The sequence below is a fragment of the Pelophylax lessonae genome, assembly GCF_965119305.1.
Source record: "Pelophylax lessonae genome assembly, chromosome: 5".
Taxonomy (NCBI): Eukaryota; Metazoa; Chordata; class Amphibia; order Anura; family Ranidae; genus Pelophylax; species Pelophylax lessonae.
The window spans coordinates 228,851,030-228,866,362 of NC_138772.1; the positions used below are offsets into that span (position 1 = coordinate 228,851,030).

Sequence of the window (15,333 nt, forward strand, 5' to 3'; positions counted from 1 at the left end):
GTACTGCTCTTACACAGGTTAATTGTGAATTTTTCAACATGGATGTTGAATAAGAATTGCATTTACATTTAAATGACACCACAGTTTAATTATACATTTACAAAATGTATTTTACATTTTGTGCAAATAAATTGTCAGTGTGTGTTGTTTAAAATAATAACAATAGTAATATATTCTGTATAGAAAACTGAAAACCATACTCCATGAGACAAAAGACCTGGAAAAGGTTGGTTTTGACTTTAATCGTTATTAAACCCCAAAAAACTAAATTGTATTATATTGTTCTTAAATGTGGTGGCTGCATTTCTTTTTTTTAGCCCTTTTTACTTTATTTTCACCTTGTAATCCTGCCAGTAAGTCTGTTATTTTTTTAACTCCCTTTAACAGGCTAATTTGACCAGCAAAATGACAGTTAGAGAGTAAAGATAAATCTTTTAATTCTGACATAAAATATCTCAAAAGTAGAAAAACGGTTGCTGTAACGATTTAAAAAGTCTTAGCTAGAGTTCGACTTTAATTTGTTGGTCAAGTCAATCTAAATCTGCTAGTGTATCTAACACTACACAGATTGAAAATGCTGATGTCCAAGGGTGTCTCTGTTGCTCCTCCATCCAGAGTGGAGACACCCTGAGACAGGAAGAGTGTTACTGACAGAATCATGAGGTGAAAATAAAGGTAAAGATAGCCTAAAAACAAAAAACAAAACAATGCAGCCACCACATTTAAGAGTTGGTAAGCTGCAATATATTACATTTTTGTTTTCAGCTTTAGTACTGCTTTAAGACATATGCAACAAAGGAAAAACAGGGATACGTGCAGTCTACACTAACCTCTCAGGAATCACTAATTTAACAAACTACACTAAAAATAAACTAGAAACTGGTTGCTGTAACAACTCAAATTTCTTTTTGTTGCATTAATTGCAACCTGGTTGTTACTCAATTTGCTTTGGGTGTACTTACACTGTACTTGAATAGGAACCTCAAATGGCCTCAACATTTTGCAACTTTATTCTACCAATAAAAGGCATCCTTAAAAATTACTGAAATTAGTCCTTCAGGTGGATCTTTGTTCTTCTTTGACAGAATCTTTTGTATCGCGAACTTCTTCCTTTTCAACGTTTTCCTTTTTTCTTTGTAACATCTTTCCACCTGTGAAGCCTAGAAATCCACCGCCAATCGCAGCTGCAACACCCGCTACTTTAAATCCTGCTAGCAAGCCAATTGGACCTCCAACTATACCACCAATGAGAGCGCCTGCTGCGGGAAGCACTGCCAGCTTGTATTTTAGAGCCTAAAAGTGAAGAAAATAAATTTACATAAACTCCTAAGCATACAATACAAATCATGTGAAAATTGAAAATTAATTTTCTCTTTCTCGCCCAATAAGGGACACAGGAAGGCATAAACCTTTGGCTACTGCTAAAGGAGAAACAGACACTGGAAACAAAAATAAAAAAACGCAGGCCACCCTGGAATAACTCTTGTTTCTACCAGCATGTCTTAATTTTTTGCTAGTGTCCTATGAGAATGGACTCCTTTTCTCAGCTTCACTGATTTAAGTCTTAACCTACTTTGTTCTTTAAACCAAGATTAATTTTGGTGTAACTGCATAAAGGGGTTATGTTACAGCATGCGATAAGGTGGTCACGTGACTCATTTCCATAAATTATTGCATGGGGTAAATTAAGTCCAATTCATAAAAAATAACAATTACCGCGAAATGAAAAATGTTCCGGTAAATATTGTTTAAATACCATGCGGTAAGCTCTTAAGTCCAATTCACAAAAGGAACAGAGAGTAAAAAATATGCAATATTTACCACTAGGGTTTTGCTGGCGGTACCTGTCAAAAACCTCCAGACCCCCACGCTGTTTTTTGAGAAATAGCTGGTTGCTAAGGAGCAGGTCGGGAAGCTGGCCGTCGCGTCCCTAATGAAGGATGACTAATCAGCTGTCAGTGGGTTCCCTGCTGACAGCTGAATGTAAAAAAAAACATGCTGACCCTTAAAAAATAATGAAAAATAAACAGCGTGGGGTCCCCCCCAATGCACACCAGGCCCTTCGGGTCTGGTATGGATTTTAGGGAGAAACTCAGGCCAAATTTAGAAATAAAAAATGGTGTGTCCCCCCCCCCCCCACAAAAAAAATCCATACCAGACCCTTATCTGAGCATGGAGCCCAGCAGGTCAGGAAAGGCTGGGTCGTTGACGTAGTGAGGGGGCAGTGCAACCAGGTGGCCCTGCTCTTAACTATATAAGAACTGTCAAGCAGCAGGGGAGGCATTCAGCGTTTTTTTTTTCAAGTGCGGCGGGCGGCGTGATTGATGATGGATTTACATCGGGGACACTGTTTTTTTATTTTTCAGATTCCAATAAGCCCCCTGCCCACAGACCCAGACAACCACTGGCCAGGGTTGTGGGGATGAAGCCCTTGTCCACATCAACAAAGCACCTTGCCCCTATGTTGGTTGGGAAAAAAGGCCTCATCTCATCAGACCTGACTGGTGGTTATAGGGGTCTATGGGCAGGGGCTTATCAGAATCTGAAAACGCCCCTTTGAACAAGGGGCCCCCATATCCCGGCCCCCCCCATGTGAATGAGTATGGGGTACATTGTACCCTTACCCATTCACCGAAAAAGTGTCAAAAAAGTAATAAAAACACAGACAGTTTTTGACAATTCCTTTATTAAAAAAAAAAAAAAAAAAATTCATCATCAATCACACCCCCCACCGCACCGCCGAACCTGCAAAAAAAAAAACATCAAAGAAAAAAAAAAAACACCTCTACTCGTGAGAATGGGTGACCGCGGAATGAACAGTTCTTTTATAGGTAAGGGCGGGACCACCTGGCAATGTCACCAGGTGCCAGGTGGCACTGCCCCCTTGTGATGTCACTGACCTAGAATGCACCAGTCCGTGATGTCACAAGGGGGTGGTACCACCCTTACATGTGTAAGAACTGTCAAACAGCAGATGAGGAGGCATTCGGCGGTCAACCATCCTTTGCGGGCAGAGCTTTTTTTTTTTCGGTGTTGCGGGATAGACGATGAATTTACATCAGGGGAAACTGTTTTTTTTTTTTTTATTTTTTTAATAAAGGAATTGTCAAAAACTGCCTCTGTGTTTTCATTACTTTTTGACATTTTGGTGAATGGGAAAGGGTACTATGTACCCCATACTCATTCACATGGGGGGTGGCTGGATCTGGGAGCCCCATTGCAAAGATTCAGATTTCAATAAGCCCCCTGCCTGCAGACCCCCCCAACTATCGGCCAGGGTTGTGGCCCTTGTCTCCTTCAACATGGGTACAAGGTGGTTTGGGGGTGGGGGCAGAGCCCCCCCGTGCCCCAAAGCACCCACTCCTCATGTTGAAGGCATGTGGCCTGGTATGGTTCAGCAGAGGGGGGCGCTCGCCATCTGGTAGGGATTTTGGGGGGGCCCATACCTTTTTGTTTTTTTTTTTGTTTTTTTATTGCCAGCAATTTAAATGTCATTTTGTTTTTTGTTTTTTTTTCATTTAGAAATTACATTTTTGCTGCAGCATGTCCTCTACATGCTATAGATGGTATGCATGGGAGAGCAAGCTTTTTTTTCAAACATTTTAATTGTCAGCATATTTTGTTTAACATTCATCTGTCAGCGGGAACCTGCTGCAGCTGATGAGTCATCCGTTGTTAAGGACTCCGTGGCAAGCTTTCCGGCCCACTCCTTAGCAACCAGCTCAATGCTGTAAATTACTGCATGAAAAAAATGCGGTGATTAGCGCTCAATAGAAAAAATATGGCATTTGTAATTTAAACGCACAATTCCTAATGAATTGCACTTTTACAATTCAGCAATATTTTACCTCATTTTTATTAGCCTTTATTTAATTCTTAATGAATTGATTCCTGTGTCTCTGCATTCTCACAGCTAGCTGGCACAGCGGTCCTCCGTCTTGAATTTTGGTCTTACAGTGACCGGACCCTGCTGGATCAGACACCGTGGCGTGAATGTGGAAGTTAATCCCTTGCACTGATTACTGCTTAAGCACTTTCAAGGATGGTTCTGGCTAAGTTAGCTTTCCAGAGTTCTGCATTGTCTCTGTGCTCTGTCTCTGAAGTCTTGCTTTTGTGAGTGGGCCAATCAGGCCAGGCACTAGGAGTTCCCTAATCTTTATTTTTGATTTCGCTTTTCCTGCTTGCTTGCTTTGAAAGGAGTTATTGCTGTGGGACTAAATGCTGATATTCTGCTGAGTGCACATGGCCTCTTTTCCTCCTTTCTTCTGCTCCTGCTACGAGCCACATCAGACTTCAATCCCAGATCTGTTCCTATTGTCCATCTGCAGTGAAGCTTGGTCATCTCTGCCTGCTCTATTTGACAGCTACCAACTGCCCAGATTCTGAGGTTCTCAAAGCCTAGCCTCCTACCTTTATTTAGTCTGTTTTTGGATTACCACATTTAAAGCTGCAACATTTTCGCAATTCTAGATATGGGGATTGGAGTTTGTACTCAGCACACTGTACACTAATGGGGCGCAGGTCTGCCTGCAGCATGCCTCTTGTTGGTACTGATGCATGTAGCATGGAGTCATGTTACTCGTTAGTACTAGAGTCTATCCCCTTCTCATAGTCCTCTGTGGCGATGTACTCTGTTGGGTGTTGCTGGGCCTGCTAGGACAGTGGTTCTCAACTCCTGTCCTCGGGACCCACTAACAGGTCAGATATTTAGTATTACCTTGGGGAGATGCAGACTAGAATACTGCAATCACTGAGCAGCAAATGATATCACCTGTGATGCATTTCAGTTATCTTGCAAACCTGGCCTGTTAGTGGGTCCTGAGGACAGAAGATGAGAACCACTGCTCTAGGAGGTTTTCTTTTCTCAGTCTCACGTGATATGTTGCAAATTGCCAGGCTTATCTCTTACCCTGCCCATCTCTTACCCTGCCCAAAGAGGCCACAAATGCACTACTGTTCTGTCCTCTGCAATCCCAGTGACTCATCTGCACAGCTGCTTCCAAGCCTTCAACATTGAACACTCAAGTTGCTCACTAATGAGCATCCCGCAGAGGGACCGCAGTCTTCTACTATTACTCCTAAATTGAAAGAGACAGTTTCAGCCCTCATTGATGTGGTATGCTACACCCTAAACCTGCTAGTCTTTCAATTCTACCAGCACTGTATCCCACCTTGGATTCTACAGTGCCCCTAAAGACTCCAGAGACATCGTATTGAATATGTAGTAACATTTGGACCAATCTAACTATGTGTATACCTTACCTGGCCAATGCCCCTGGAAGCTGGAAATCGCTAAATTAAACACTGCTACTTCAGTGATCTCCATTTGCTTCCGGGTCCTGTGCTGGGCAGCTGCTCTGCTGCATTATTAACACAGGAGGTTGGCCCTTTGGCATAGGCTCCTTTAGGAGAATGCTTTGTACATTCTGAATGAAAGCAAAGCATTCTCTGATTGAATGAGGTGGAGAGTATGATGTCACCTTGTCCAATTACAGAATGCATTCCGGAGGTAAGATTGCCACCTTCCTTAGTGAAGGTAACGTAAGGGGCTGGCTTGCAAGTCCTCTACGTTTACCACTTTTCAGAAGTGTACCTTTACTACACCCTCAATTTCCATGCTGAGACCCCCTCCCAACCTTGGCTTTCCTTCCACCCGCAAAACCCGGAATTCCAGGTGTGCCAAATCCACCGACCAGTCCTCTTTGGCATGAAGGTGTACCCCCCACTTTCTACTTTACTAGCTTTTGTGGAAACTTGAAAGTCTTGCAGTCTCAAGCTAGTGCTTTGTTTGCTGCTTCCTCCTTGTGTTCTCACCTCCAAACTTTCGGTATCTCCTCAGAACCTAGGTGATCTTCATCATTGACTCTTTGACAAAGAGGGCTATTACTCCAGTCCCTACTGCATACATTTTAAAGTATAACTAAAGGCAAAAGCTTTTTGTTTTCATTTTGGTAAGTAATTTTGGGGTAAGGGAGGGTTATAATCCCTGTCAGATATTTTTTGCCATCTCTGTCCTATTGGGGAGATCTAGCTTCACTTAACTTAGACTGACCAGGAAGTGTGAGGAAATTCCTATAAATTAGCTGCAGAAGACGTCTGATGACGAAACGCGTACAGCGCCGTCACATCACTTCCGGTATCCTGTTGGAACGCATTGCGTTCCAGGACGCCATTATCTCGCTCTGAACTGACTTTTTGAATGTGAGTACCCATCTTTTATATACTGATCTGAATAAAGATTTTAAACAATATCACACTATCGAGCCTTTCTTTGCCCTATGTGACCCTCCCACCCATACACCATCGAGTGACCGGACCTCACTCACGGACCGCCGGACCCCATACCACTAGGAGAAGACCCCACTAAACCCGTTCTCCTTTGGGACATCTGGGAGCACCATTGGCTGCCCATTACACCTCCCCCTATACAGAAGGGAACCAAGAATCCAGAGGAAGGAATACCCAGCTATATTCCAAATACCCGCTCTATACCCCTGTGTGGGGTGGGTATATCTGGTTAGTAGGTCTTTTTACTAGGGGTCACCCCGCACCTTGCCAGTCACCCACCTTGTGGTCACCGTAAGGTTATTTCCACTTTTTTGGTACACCTACCAAGATATGGACTAATTTCTTTTTCTTTTTTCCAAGTATCGGCTTATTGGACTGTATTTCCAGCCACACACTTCAAATTAAATTTTTTGGGCACTATTTTGCACCATTTGGTGTGTCACTCTCTCACCTTATCTTTAATAGCATACTCTTATGCTCAATTTTCATTTTATCTTTCAGTGCTACCATTTAGCACTGCACACTAATAGTTCACATTTTTTTTCACTATTGCACTTTCTCTATTAATTCAGGGTTCATTATACCACTTATTTATTTATTTATTGAGAAGCATTTTGTAATTTTTTACGCCTCCTGCTGGTCATACATTTGTATTGTATTTTATCAGGTGCTGATTGCACATTGCTGTTTTCTATCTATCAAGTTTTTATTGTTTTTGATACGCACTTTTCTCACGCCCCTTGTTGGCTATTCACTCTTATTGCACTGTATTTATTGTCGATTGTATATTAATTGAAATTGTTCACCTATTTATATATTTATTTGATTTATTTTACATACCATTATTTTGTGTAACATCAGACTACAGGTTTTACACTTACTTATTTAGTTATTTGCACTTTATAGATTGGCAGCGCCAATACCCCAATTTTTATACACCACCAGATTAGTTTGTATATCGCAGTGTGAACTGTCAATTCGGACATGAATTGGATCGCATAGGTGTGAACACCCATGCGATTCGATTCTGGTGAAGACCAAAAAAAGGGTCCTGTGCGACTTTGGTCTGAATACGATGCAAATTCAGCCATGCAATCTGTATGGCTGAATTCGCAACGCACAGACATTGCATGTGATTTGCAGAGCAGTGCGCTCCGAATCACATGCAATGTCTGTCATTGCATATATGTGAACCGGCTCTTAAGGTGGCTGTGGAATAGATGATTCTCTTATTTAATTCCTACTACAGCCACCTTAAATTACTGCAGATAGTGAACTGAGCTGCTGAAGTGTTGGAAGAGATAACAAGTGGTGGCAAAGGAGACAGTCAGACTGCAGGCATGGTGGCACAGGAGACAGTCAGACTGCAGGCATGGTGGCACAGGAGACAGTCAGACTGCAGGCATGGTGGCACAGGAGACAGTCAGACTGCAGGCGTGGCGGCACAGGAGACAGTCAGACTGCAGGCGTGGTGGGACAGGAGACAGTCAGACTGCAGGCATGGCGGCACAGGAGACAGTCAGACTGCAGGCATGGTGGCACAGGAGACAGTCAGAGACTGGAGAGATGGTACAGTAAATCAGTAAATGGCCAGAGACTGCAGACATGGTGCAGGTACTGTGGAGATGGATGCTACTCCCCCTCCATCTCTGTAGAGGTGGAGATGTAGCAGATCAGTGTACACAGCTCTAGGACCTGGGCAAACATGTCCTCCCTCTAGAATTTTACTGTTCAGTGTGATCCCTGTTCCCTCCCCCTCCTCTGTGTGCAGGCATGGCCAGACTTCTCAGTTTACTCTCACCCCCCGACCCTTACTCACGTCTCATCAGCATGTCCTGATCCAGACAGCACACAGATCCTCTCATACTCACAGCCAGTCAGCTCAGCAATGTCCCAGTCCAGACAGCAAGTTCTCTCCCTCCCTCACTCAGCTACGGCATCCTCCTGTGTATCAGCAGCAGGGAGATAATGGAAAAACGTGTGGGCGGGCTCAGGCAGGAAGCAGACAGTGACACCCAAGCACCGCCCCTATGACGTCCACTCACAGGAGGGCATCCAATCACAGGACGGCAATCGGAGTGGGAGCGTTCGGGCGCATCGCTCTGCGCCCCGGGGACACTCTAAAGAGCCACCAATCAGCATACCAAAAACTGGCACATGATGGGAAAATCTCCATCCCTCTCCATAGCAACAATGTGTCCGGCGCCCCGCTGCATTAAAGGTACACTTTTTTTTTTTAATGCTGATGCTACGATGACTAGCCTGAGGGGGGGCGGCGCCCCTGCGCCCCCTATAGACCAGCCGCCACTGCTTTATGGGGATAACTCAAAATGTTCTATTACTTTCACTTTCAATGATAAGCACATATCATCAATAAATAGAGAGGGTGAATTTTGCCACTGAAGGCACATACAGCAAAAAAAAGAAAATCTAATAGGTGTTCTAATTCATCTCCAGTCTGTCCAAAACTCTACTCCAAACTACTGACCATTCCAAAACCCAAAGGGGGCATTCACCCCCCATCCTGTACTTGCCCAAAATGCTTACTATCGTGTCCAAAAACTCCTGATGGATGAACGAGATTTTTGCCTCTGTGTATCAAGGGAAAGTTCTGTCCTGGGTGGAAATAAAGGATGCTTACCCACATATAGCCATCTTTCGAACATGTTCTCCAAGGTGCTAGCTCCAGTATTGGACCTTTTCTGCTCTTAAAGTGGAGTTCCACCCTATTTTTATACTTACCTCCATCTTCTCGCTCCGGGTCACCTGAAAAAGAAATGGATAATCGCATATTTTTTTTTTTTTTACTTACCTCGTAGCGAAGAAAAAATACTTACCTTACTTCCTTCTTCCTCCTTCCTCGGCCGCGGCCCGTCGTCACTTCCTGGCTCTGCAATGATTCCTGGGAGCTGAACGTCATAGCTCCCAGGAATCATTGCGCCTGCACCGGCCCCGACGTCAGTTCCGGGGCGCGCGCGTCATCCCCTTCTAAACAGCTTCTGGGCATGCCCAGAATCTGTAGAGGGATGACGCGCGCGACCCGGAAGTGACGTCGGGGCCGGCGCAGAGCATCGTGGGACCAAAGAAGGCGGAAGAAGACGCCGAAGGGGATCTCGCTGGCTTCAAGCTGCCCACATCTGAGATGGCAGCGCTGGACAAGACGTTTGCAAGGTAAGTATTTGTCCTAACAGGTAAGTGCAACCCGGGACAGATCAGAGGCTAGCCATTGTGGAATGTACTAGCCCTTACTGTCCAGGGGGTATTAAAAAAAAAAAAAAAAATCCAGGGTGGAACTCCGCTTTAAGGTATCCCAGTTGTGGGCTACCTAGATGAACTAGACAGAGTCCAGAATGGAGAAACCGCTCCAAGTGAGACAAGAATCAGGTGCCGGTCGCATCCGCAATCCAAAGTCACATGAAGCAAGAAGGAATGACCGCACTTCCGATAAAGTTGAAAAACGGAGTGTATTTATTCCACAAACGAATAGCAAAATATAATACATACACACTGTGAGTGTTGGACAAAAACGGTAGACGCGTTTCACGACTAGATGTGTCGCTTACTCATTACTTATTAATGAGTAAGCGACACATCTAGTCGTGAAACGCGTCTACCGTTTTGTCCAGCACTCACAGTGTGTATGTATTATATTTTGCCATTCGTTTGATGTGGAATAAATACACTCCGTTTTTCAACTTTATCGGAAGTGCGGTCATTCCTTCTTGCTTCATGTACCTAGATGAACTACTCTTGAGGGAGCATTCGGTGAAGCCTCTGGAGGACAAGTTGTCCCTGACTATCCAGAAGTTGCAAAAGTTCAGATGGATCCTGATTCTTTAAGAGTTGCTGCTATTTCAGTCCCATCACCAAATTTCTGGGTCTGATGCTAGACACATACTAGTCCAAGGTATACCTTCCCCAGGAGAAATTTTAGACTCCAGTTTTAGGTTTGTGCACTCCACTCCAGGAGACCTCATACTGTTGAGAGTCTTGGGTCTTCTGATGGCCTTTGAGAGGCGGTTAGGTTTGCCCAGTTCCATCCATTAAATCTGCAATGTGACGTTCTGTTAAAAAGGGATAAAACGATCTTCTTTCTGGACACACCGATTCCTTTGACACCAAGGGCTAGGCTTTCCCTGTCCTGGCGGCTTCAGATTTCAGCTCTGACATCAGGGTCATCATTCTACACCATGTTTTGTAAGATCCTGACAACAAATGCCTGCTTTTCAGGCTTGGGAGTTAATCATGAGCACGCTATCAGGGGACAAGATTCCAATGACGACCAAGTCCTTTGCACTGAAAAACATTCTAGAACTTTTGAGCCAATCTGGCTGTTTTAGAAAGAACTGTGGTGACTGGGGACTAATCCCCACTACAAGGAACTTAAGTAGGACATCAGCTAGCCTAATAATTGTTTCATTGACTTGAAAAAGCTGCAGGGCATTTTGTGTATGATTTATTGTGGCTCAAGGAGGGCCTGCATTCTTCGTTTGTGTATATAATTTCTTTATGTGGTAAAATATTTATGAAGGCTGCTCCTGGAAGGGTCTAGCGTGATTAATCCTCTTTGATTGATTTGGTTTTACCCGAAGGATTATAACTTCCCTCCGTGGACTTCAAGAAAATGATTTTTTGGGTAGTACAAATAAAAGGAAAATTTTATTGAATACTTAAACTATTTTCAATAGCGTAACTTTCATTTCTTGGTGCCTAGTCATAGCAGCATATTAGTGACAGAGCTCCGCCTCTGACCACTCCCTCAGAACCAGTAAATAGCATAAAAGAGAAATAACAAGGACCCTATTATTCTCGGTAACAATCTACATACTGAGGTTGGGCTTGTATGCTGCTTTGGAGAGGCATCAGGAAAAGAAATAACAGTAAGTATTTGATACAATTTTCATTTCCTGGTGCCTACACAGCAGCATACTAGCAATAAATACCTAAAAATAAAAAATGTGTATTTTACGCTGACCTGCTATAAAATGAGAACTGCTGCAACCTATAAATCCTGGAAATGTGGATTAAGGAGAAATAGTGCAAAAAGTTCCTAATAATATAAGTTGAACTACCAAAAAATATATGGCAAACCAAATGTCATATGAACAGCAACTGTCCTATAAAAAGCGATAAAGTTGTAGTGCGAAAAGAAAAAAGTAGACTAATCCTGTAAATCAATTATGCATATCATACTCCTGTGATTGATGTAGGAAAACACATAAAATAATCTTGCAAAGAACAATAAAGTGCTAATGTGAAAATTGTGTACTGTCCCTTTAAATCAAATGTATAAGAATAAATCAGCAGATAACACAATGTTTCATACAAACATAAGTGTTAGTGGTGATAGTGCAAAAGTACAAATTTGTGTGAATCAGTCCAGTCAGTGGTGTATTTTGGTTTCGTGCTGCCCTAGGCAAGACTAAAATTGGGCGCCCCCCCCCTTCCCTTCTGTGTAAATTTGCCCACCCCTTCCTGTTTAACGGATGTGACGCCCTCCAAAATTGAAGGACTGAGAGAGGGGGGTGGGTGAGGGAGGGTGTGAGAAAGAGAAGGGGTGGGAGGGAGAGAGAAACAGAGGGTGGGAGGGAGAGAGACAGGGGGGTGGGTGAGGGAGGGTGTGAGAGGGGGGAATGAGAGAGAGAGAGAGAGAGAATGGGGTGGGGTGGGAGAGAGAGAGAGAATGGTGGGGGGGGAGAGAGAGGGGATGAGAGAGAGAGGAGGGATGAGAGAGAGGGGGGATGAGATAGAGGGGCCCAGATGAGAGAGAGAGAGAGATGGGGATGAGAGTGAGAGCGAAAGAGATAGAAGTGGGGGAGAGGGAGAGAGGGGTGGGGGAGAGAGACAGAGAGGGGGTGAGAGAGAGAGGGGATGAGATAGAGTGGAGATATGAGAGAGAGGGGGGTGAGAGAGGGGGGATAGGAGAGAGAGAGAGGGGTAAGAGGGGGAATGAGAGAGAGGGGGGGTGAGAGAGGGAGAGGGGGGTGAGAGAGGGGGAAGGGGGAGAGAGAGAGGGGGAAGGGGGAGAGAGAGGGAGGGGGGTTGGAAACCCCGTAGCCCTGTCTGCAGTCCCTCCTGTGCCCCCCTGTCTGTGGGTAGGTGTGTGATGCACCTACCTCCCACCCGTCCTCGTCTTCTGGGCCCTCGGTCAGCCTGTCTTACTGTTGATGTCCCAGCTGGGACTGGAGAGGAAGTTTGATGAGTGCAGGCTCTAGGAAACCCCAGGGATGCTGCACTCGCTGCTGCTTAGGACAGGATGGTGCTGTGGCAGTGGAGGTCTTCTTCCTCTTGGGCTCTCAGTTCTAGCCAGCCTCCAGAGCTGAGCAGCAGCTGCTGTCGGCGGTGGATTGGCTGATTTTGCTCTGTTGCCATGAACCCCACTGTTACGAACCAGCGGGACTCTTTGGGCCCCACGAGCACTAGGCGCAGAGGAAGGGGAAGTTAAACCCTCCTCCACTTTGAATTATGGGCAGGGCCAGGGAGTCACGGCCATGAAGTCACTTGTTGCTAGACGCCAGCCGGCTCTAGAAAACAGTGGCCAATAGAGTCTCAGGTGGAAGCGGGGGCAGTTATTTTGCCGACCCCCTGCAAAGTGCCGCCCTAGGCCTTTACAGCACTGGAATCAGTAAAGTGCTTTATTGAGAACATTAAAATATGCACTTACAATGTGGTAGAAATATTCAAGCAGTTTAAAACAAGCTGGCCGTGGGGTCATCTATCAACCAGCCGTGTCAAACGCAGTCTCCATCCAACACATTTCCCCAAAACTGGCGTATTTTGGGATTGGCACCTAGCATTAGCACCTTTATGCTAGTATATAACATGGTGTTTTCTGATGATTTATTACAGGTGTATATCATATACATTTGATTTAAAGGGACAGTACAAAATTTTCACATTAGCACTTTATTGTTCTTTGCAAAATTATTCCATGGGTTTTCCTGGATCTATCACAGGAGTATGATATGCATAATTAATTTACAGGATCAAAGTCCTCTTTTCTTTTGTTTTGCACTAGCACTTCATAGCTTTCCATACGACGGTTGCTCTTCATAGGACATTTGGTTTGCCAAATATTGTTTGGTAGTTCAACTTATATTTTTAGAAACCACACACATTTTTGCACCATAGCAGAAAATACCTAGCTGACATGGGTCTGTTGAAGCTCAAAAATGGTTTTACTGAGAATTAGAAATTGAAGTCTTGATCGTCAGTCTTCCAAACTCCACCATTGTCCACCATAAGTTTGACTTTCCGTGATGCCAAAGTTTTATTGGGTGCTTCTTTCCCTTTGTTCTTCCCCCTGGGGATTACAAAAAGTCTATTCGAAACTCTGAAGTAGTGGTGGCCACAAAGTAGACCTTTAAGACTCTTAAAATGTCCAGCTCATGTAAAGAACCAGTTCAGGAATCTGGGAAGCCCATGGTATTAGTCAGGTGATAAGCTAATGCAACTTTGGGAACAAAATGCTCCAACAGATGCAACTCTACCCTGTCCATTAAAAGGAAGATATATGGCTCATCTCAATTTGAGGCTTGCATCTCTGACATTTTTTTGGCTGTGGTTATGGCTACAAGAAAGCCTGCTTTGTATGTTATATTTCATAAAGACAGTTCTTCTGTTGGAGCAAGGACTGCTTTGCCAGGAACTCTAGGATTAAAAAATAAGTTCCACTGAGGAAAAGGGAACCTCATGCCTCCCTGAATACTTCCTGGCTGCTGGAAGCACATCATTTCTGGACTGGATTACCTCTGCTATGTGCTTTGGTCTGGATGACAGCCCCCAGTGGATAAAGCTGATGTGACAGGAACTTTACTCTTTATCAAATGTGAGTTGCCAATTGTTGTTTTTATCAACATGTTTTTTTTTTTTTTTACTGTACTTAGACGTGCTCTCTGCTGTTCCTTTTTGTTACTTTAGAGATTCCTTCAGTCTCTTGAGGATCTGCATTGAATTTATGAAGCCAGCAGAATCAGCCCTTGATGTGCCACATATGGACTTTATGAATGCTTTGCTGAGCATCCATTTTAGAGGAGTTACTGTTTGACAGCTTATGCAACAACAGTGTTTTTAGGATCAAACTTTACCTGCCACGAAAGACACAAACTTGCCTTGCATCTGCACATATATGTGAGCCGTAGGTACTTTTCTTGCCTTCAGGACTGTAGAATTAATTACTGCAGAACAGCCTAAGCCCTAAGGTTGAACATCTCCAAACTTGCAGGGTGAGCTAGTGTGGACTCGGGTGGACAAAAGTGAGGGAGGTGAGGGAAGAAAGGATTTGGATCTCGAGGACTAGGGTTGAGGTGAATGGCCAGTGGAAACCATGGCCTTCTTAGCCAAAAAGGCAGAATAGCTATGGCCATTAACTTCTCCCATAAAAGCGAAAGAAACCTCATGATAAGAGGTATCAGAAGGAAGGAATAAGCCAAAGTACAACTTCACTGACAGGAGAGTACATCTACTCCCTCGGACAAGTGATTAGGCAGGCAGGAACCTAGGTAGCTTGCAGTTGTCTACTGATACAAAGAGGTCCAATTGAGGGAAGCGCCAGAAGCCCATGATCTGACCGAATATGTGCAAATGGAGAGACCAACTGTTATGATCCGAAAACTCATGACAATTGGTCTGCCTCCATAGATATCCTGGCTGGTATATAAACTACCCTCAGGTCTATTACGTTTCCTCTTGGCCCACAGCATGATTGGAGCTACCTCTCTGAGGAGCGAGTTGCTGTGTCTACCAGCCTGTTTCTGAGAATGTTGTCCATTTGGAGAATGACTGGCTGCCTCGTGACATTTGCCATAGACGTTGTCAAAGCCAAAAAGGCTGCCCAAATCTCCAGTACATTGGATACTACTTCTAGGGTCTGGAACTTCCATCTCCCTTGGACCTTGAAACCTTCACAGTGTGATCCCCAACCTTTCTCCCTGGTGTTTGTAGTAACTATGGTCAATGTTAATGGACCTAATGGGCAAGATTTTTCCAAAAGATTCTTCCACCAATGGAGGCTCTTGCACATGGTAGGAGAGATCTTGATTATTT

The 15,333-nt window shown here is 44.2% G+C and overlaps 1 protein-coding gene across 1 annotated transcript in view; it reads right to left on the reverse strand.

Moving 5' to 3' along the window:
* Positions 1-955: 955 nt before the first annotated feature.
* STX17 (syntaxin 17) overlaps positions 956-15,333 on the reverse strand; it is a 194,427-nt gene continuing 180,049 nt past the window's right edge. The window contains exon 7 of the mRNA XM_082259653.1: positions 956-1,293. Within this exon, the coding sequence (XP_082115779.1) occupies positions 1,057-1,293 (237 nt within the window). The 3' untranslated portion in view covers positions 956-1,056. The remainder of the gene's footprint in view (positions 1,294-15,333) is intronic.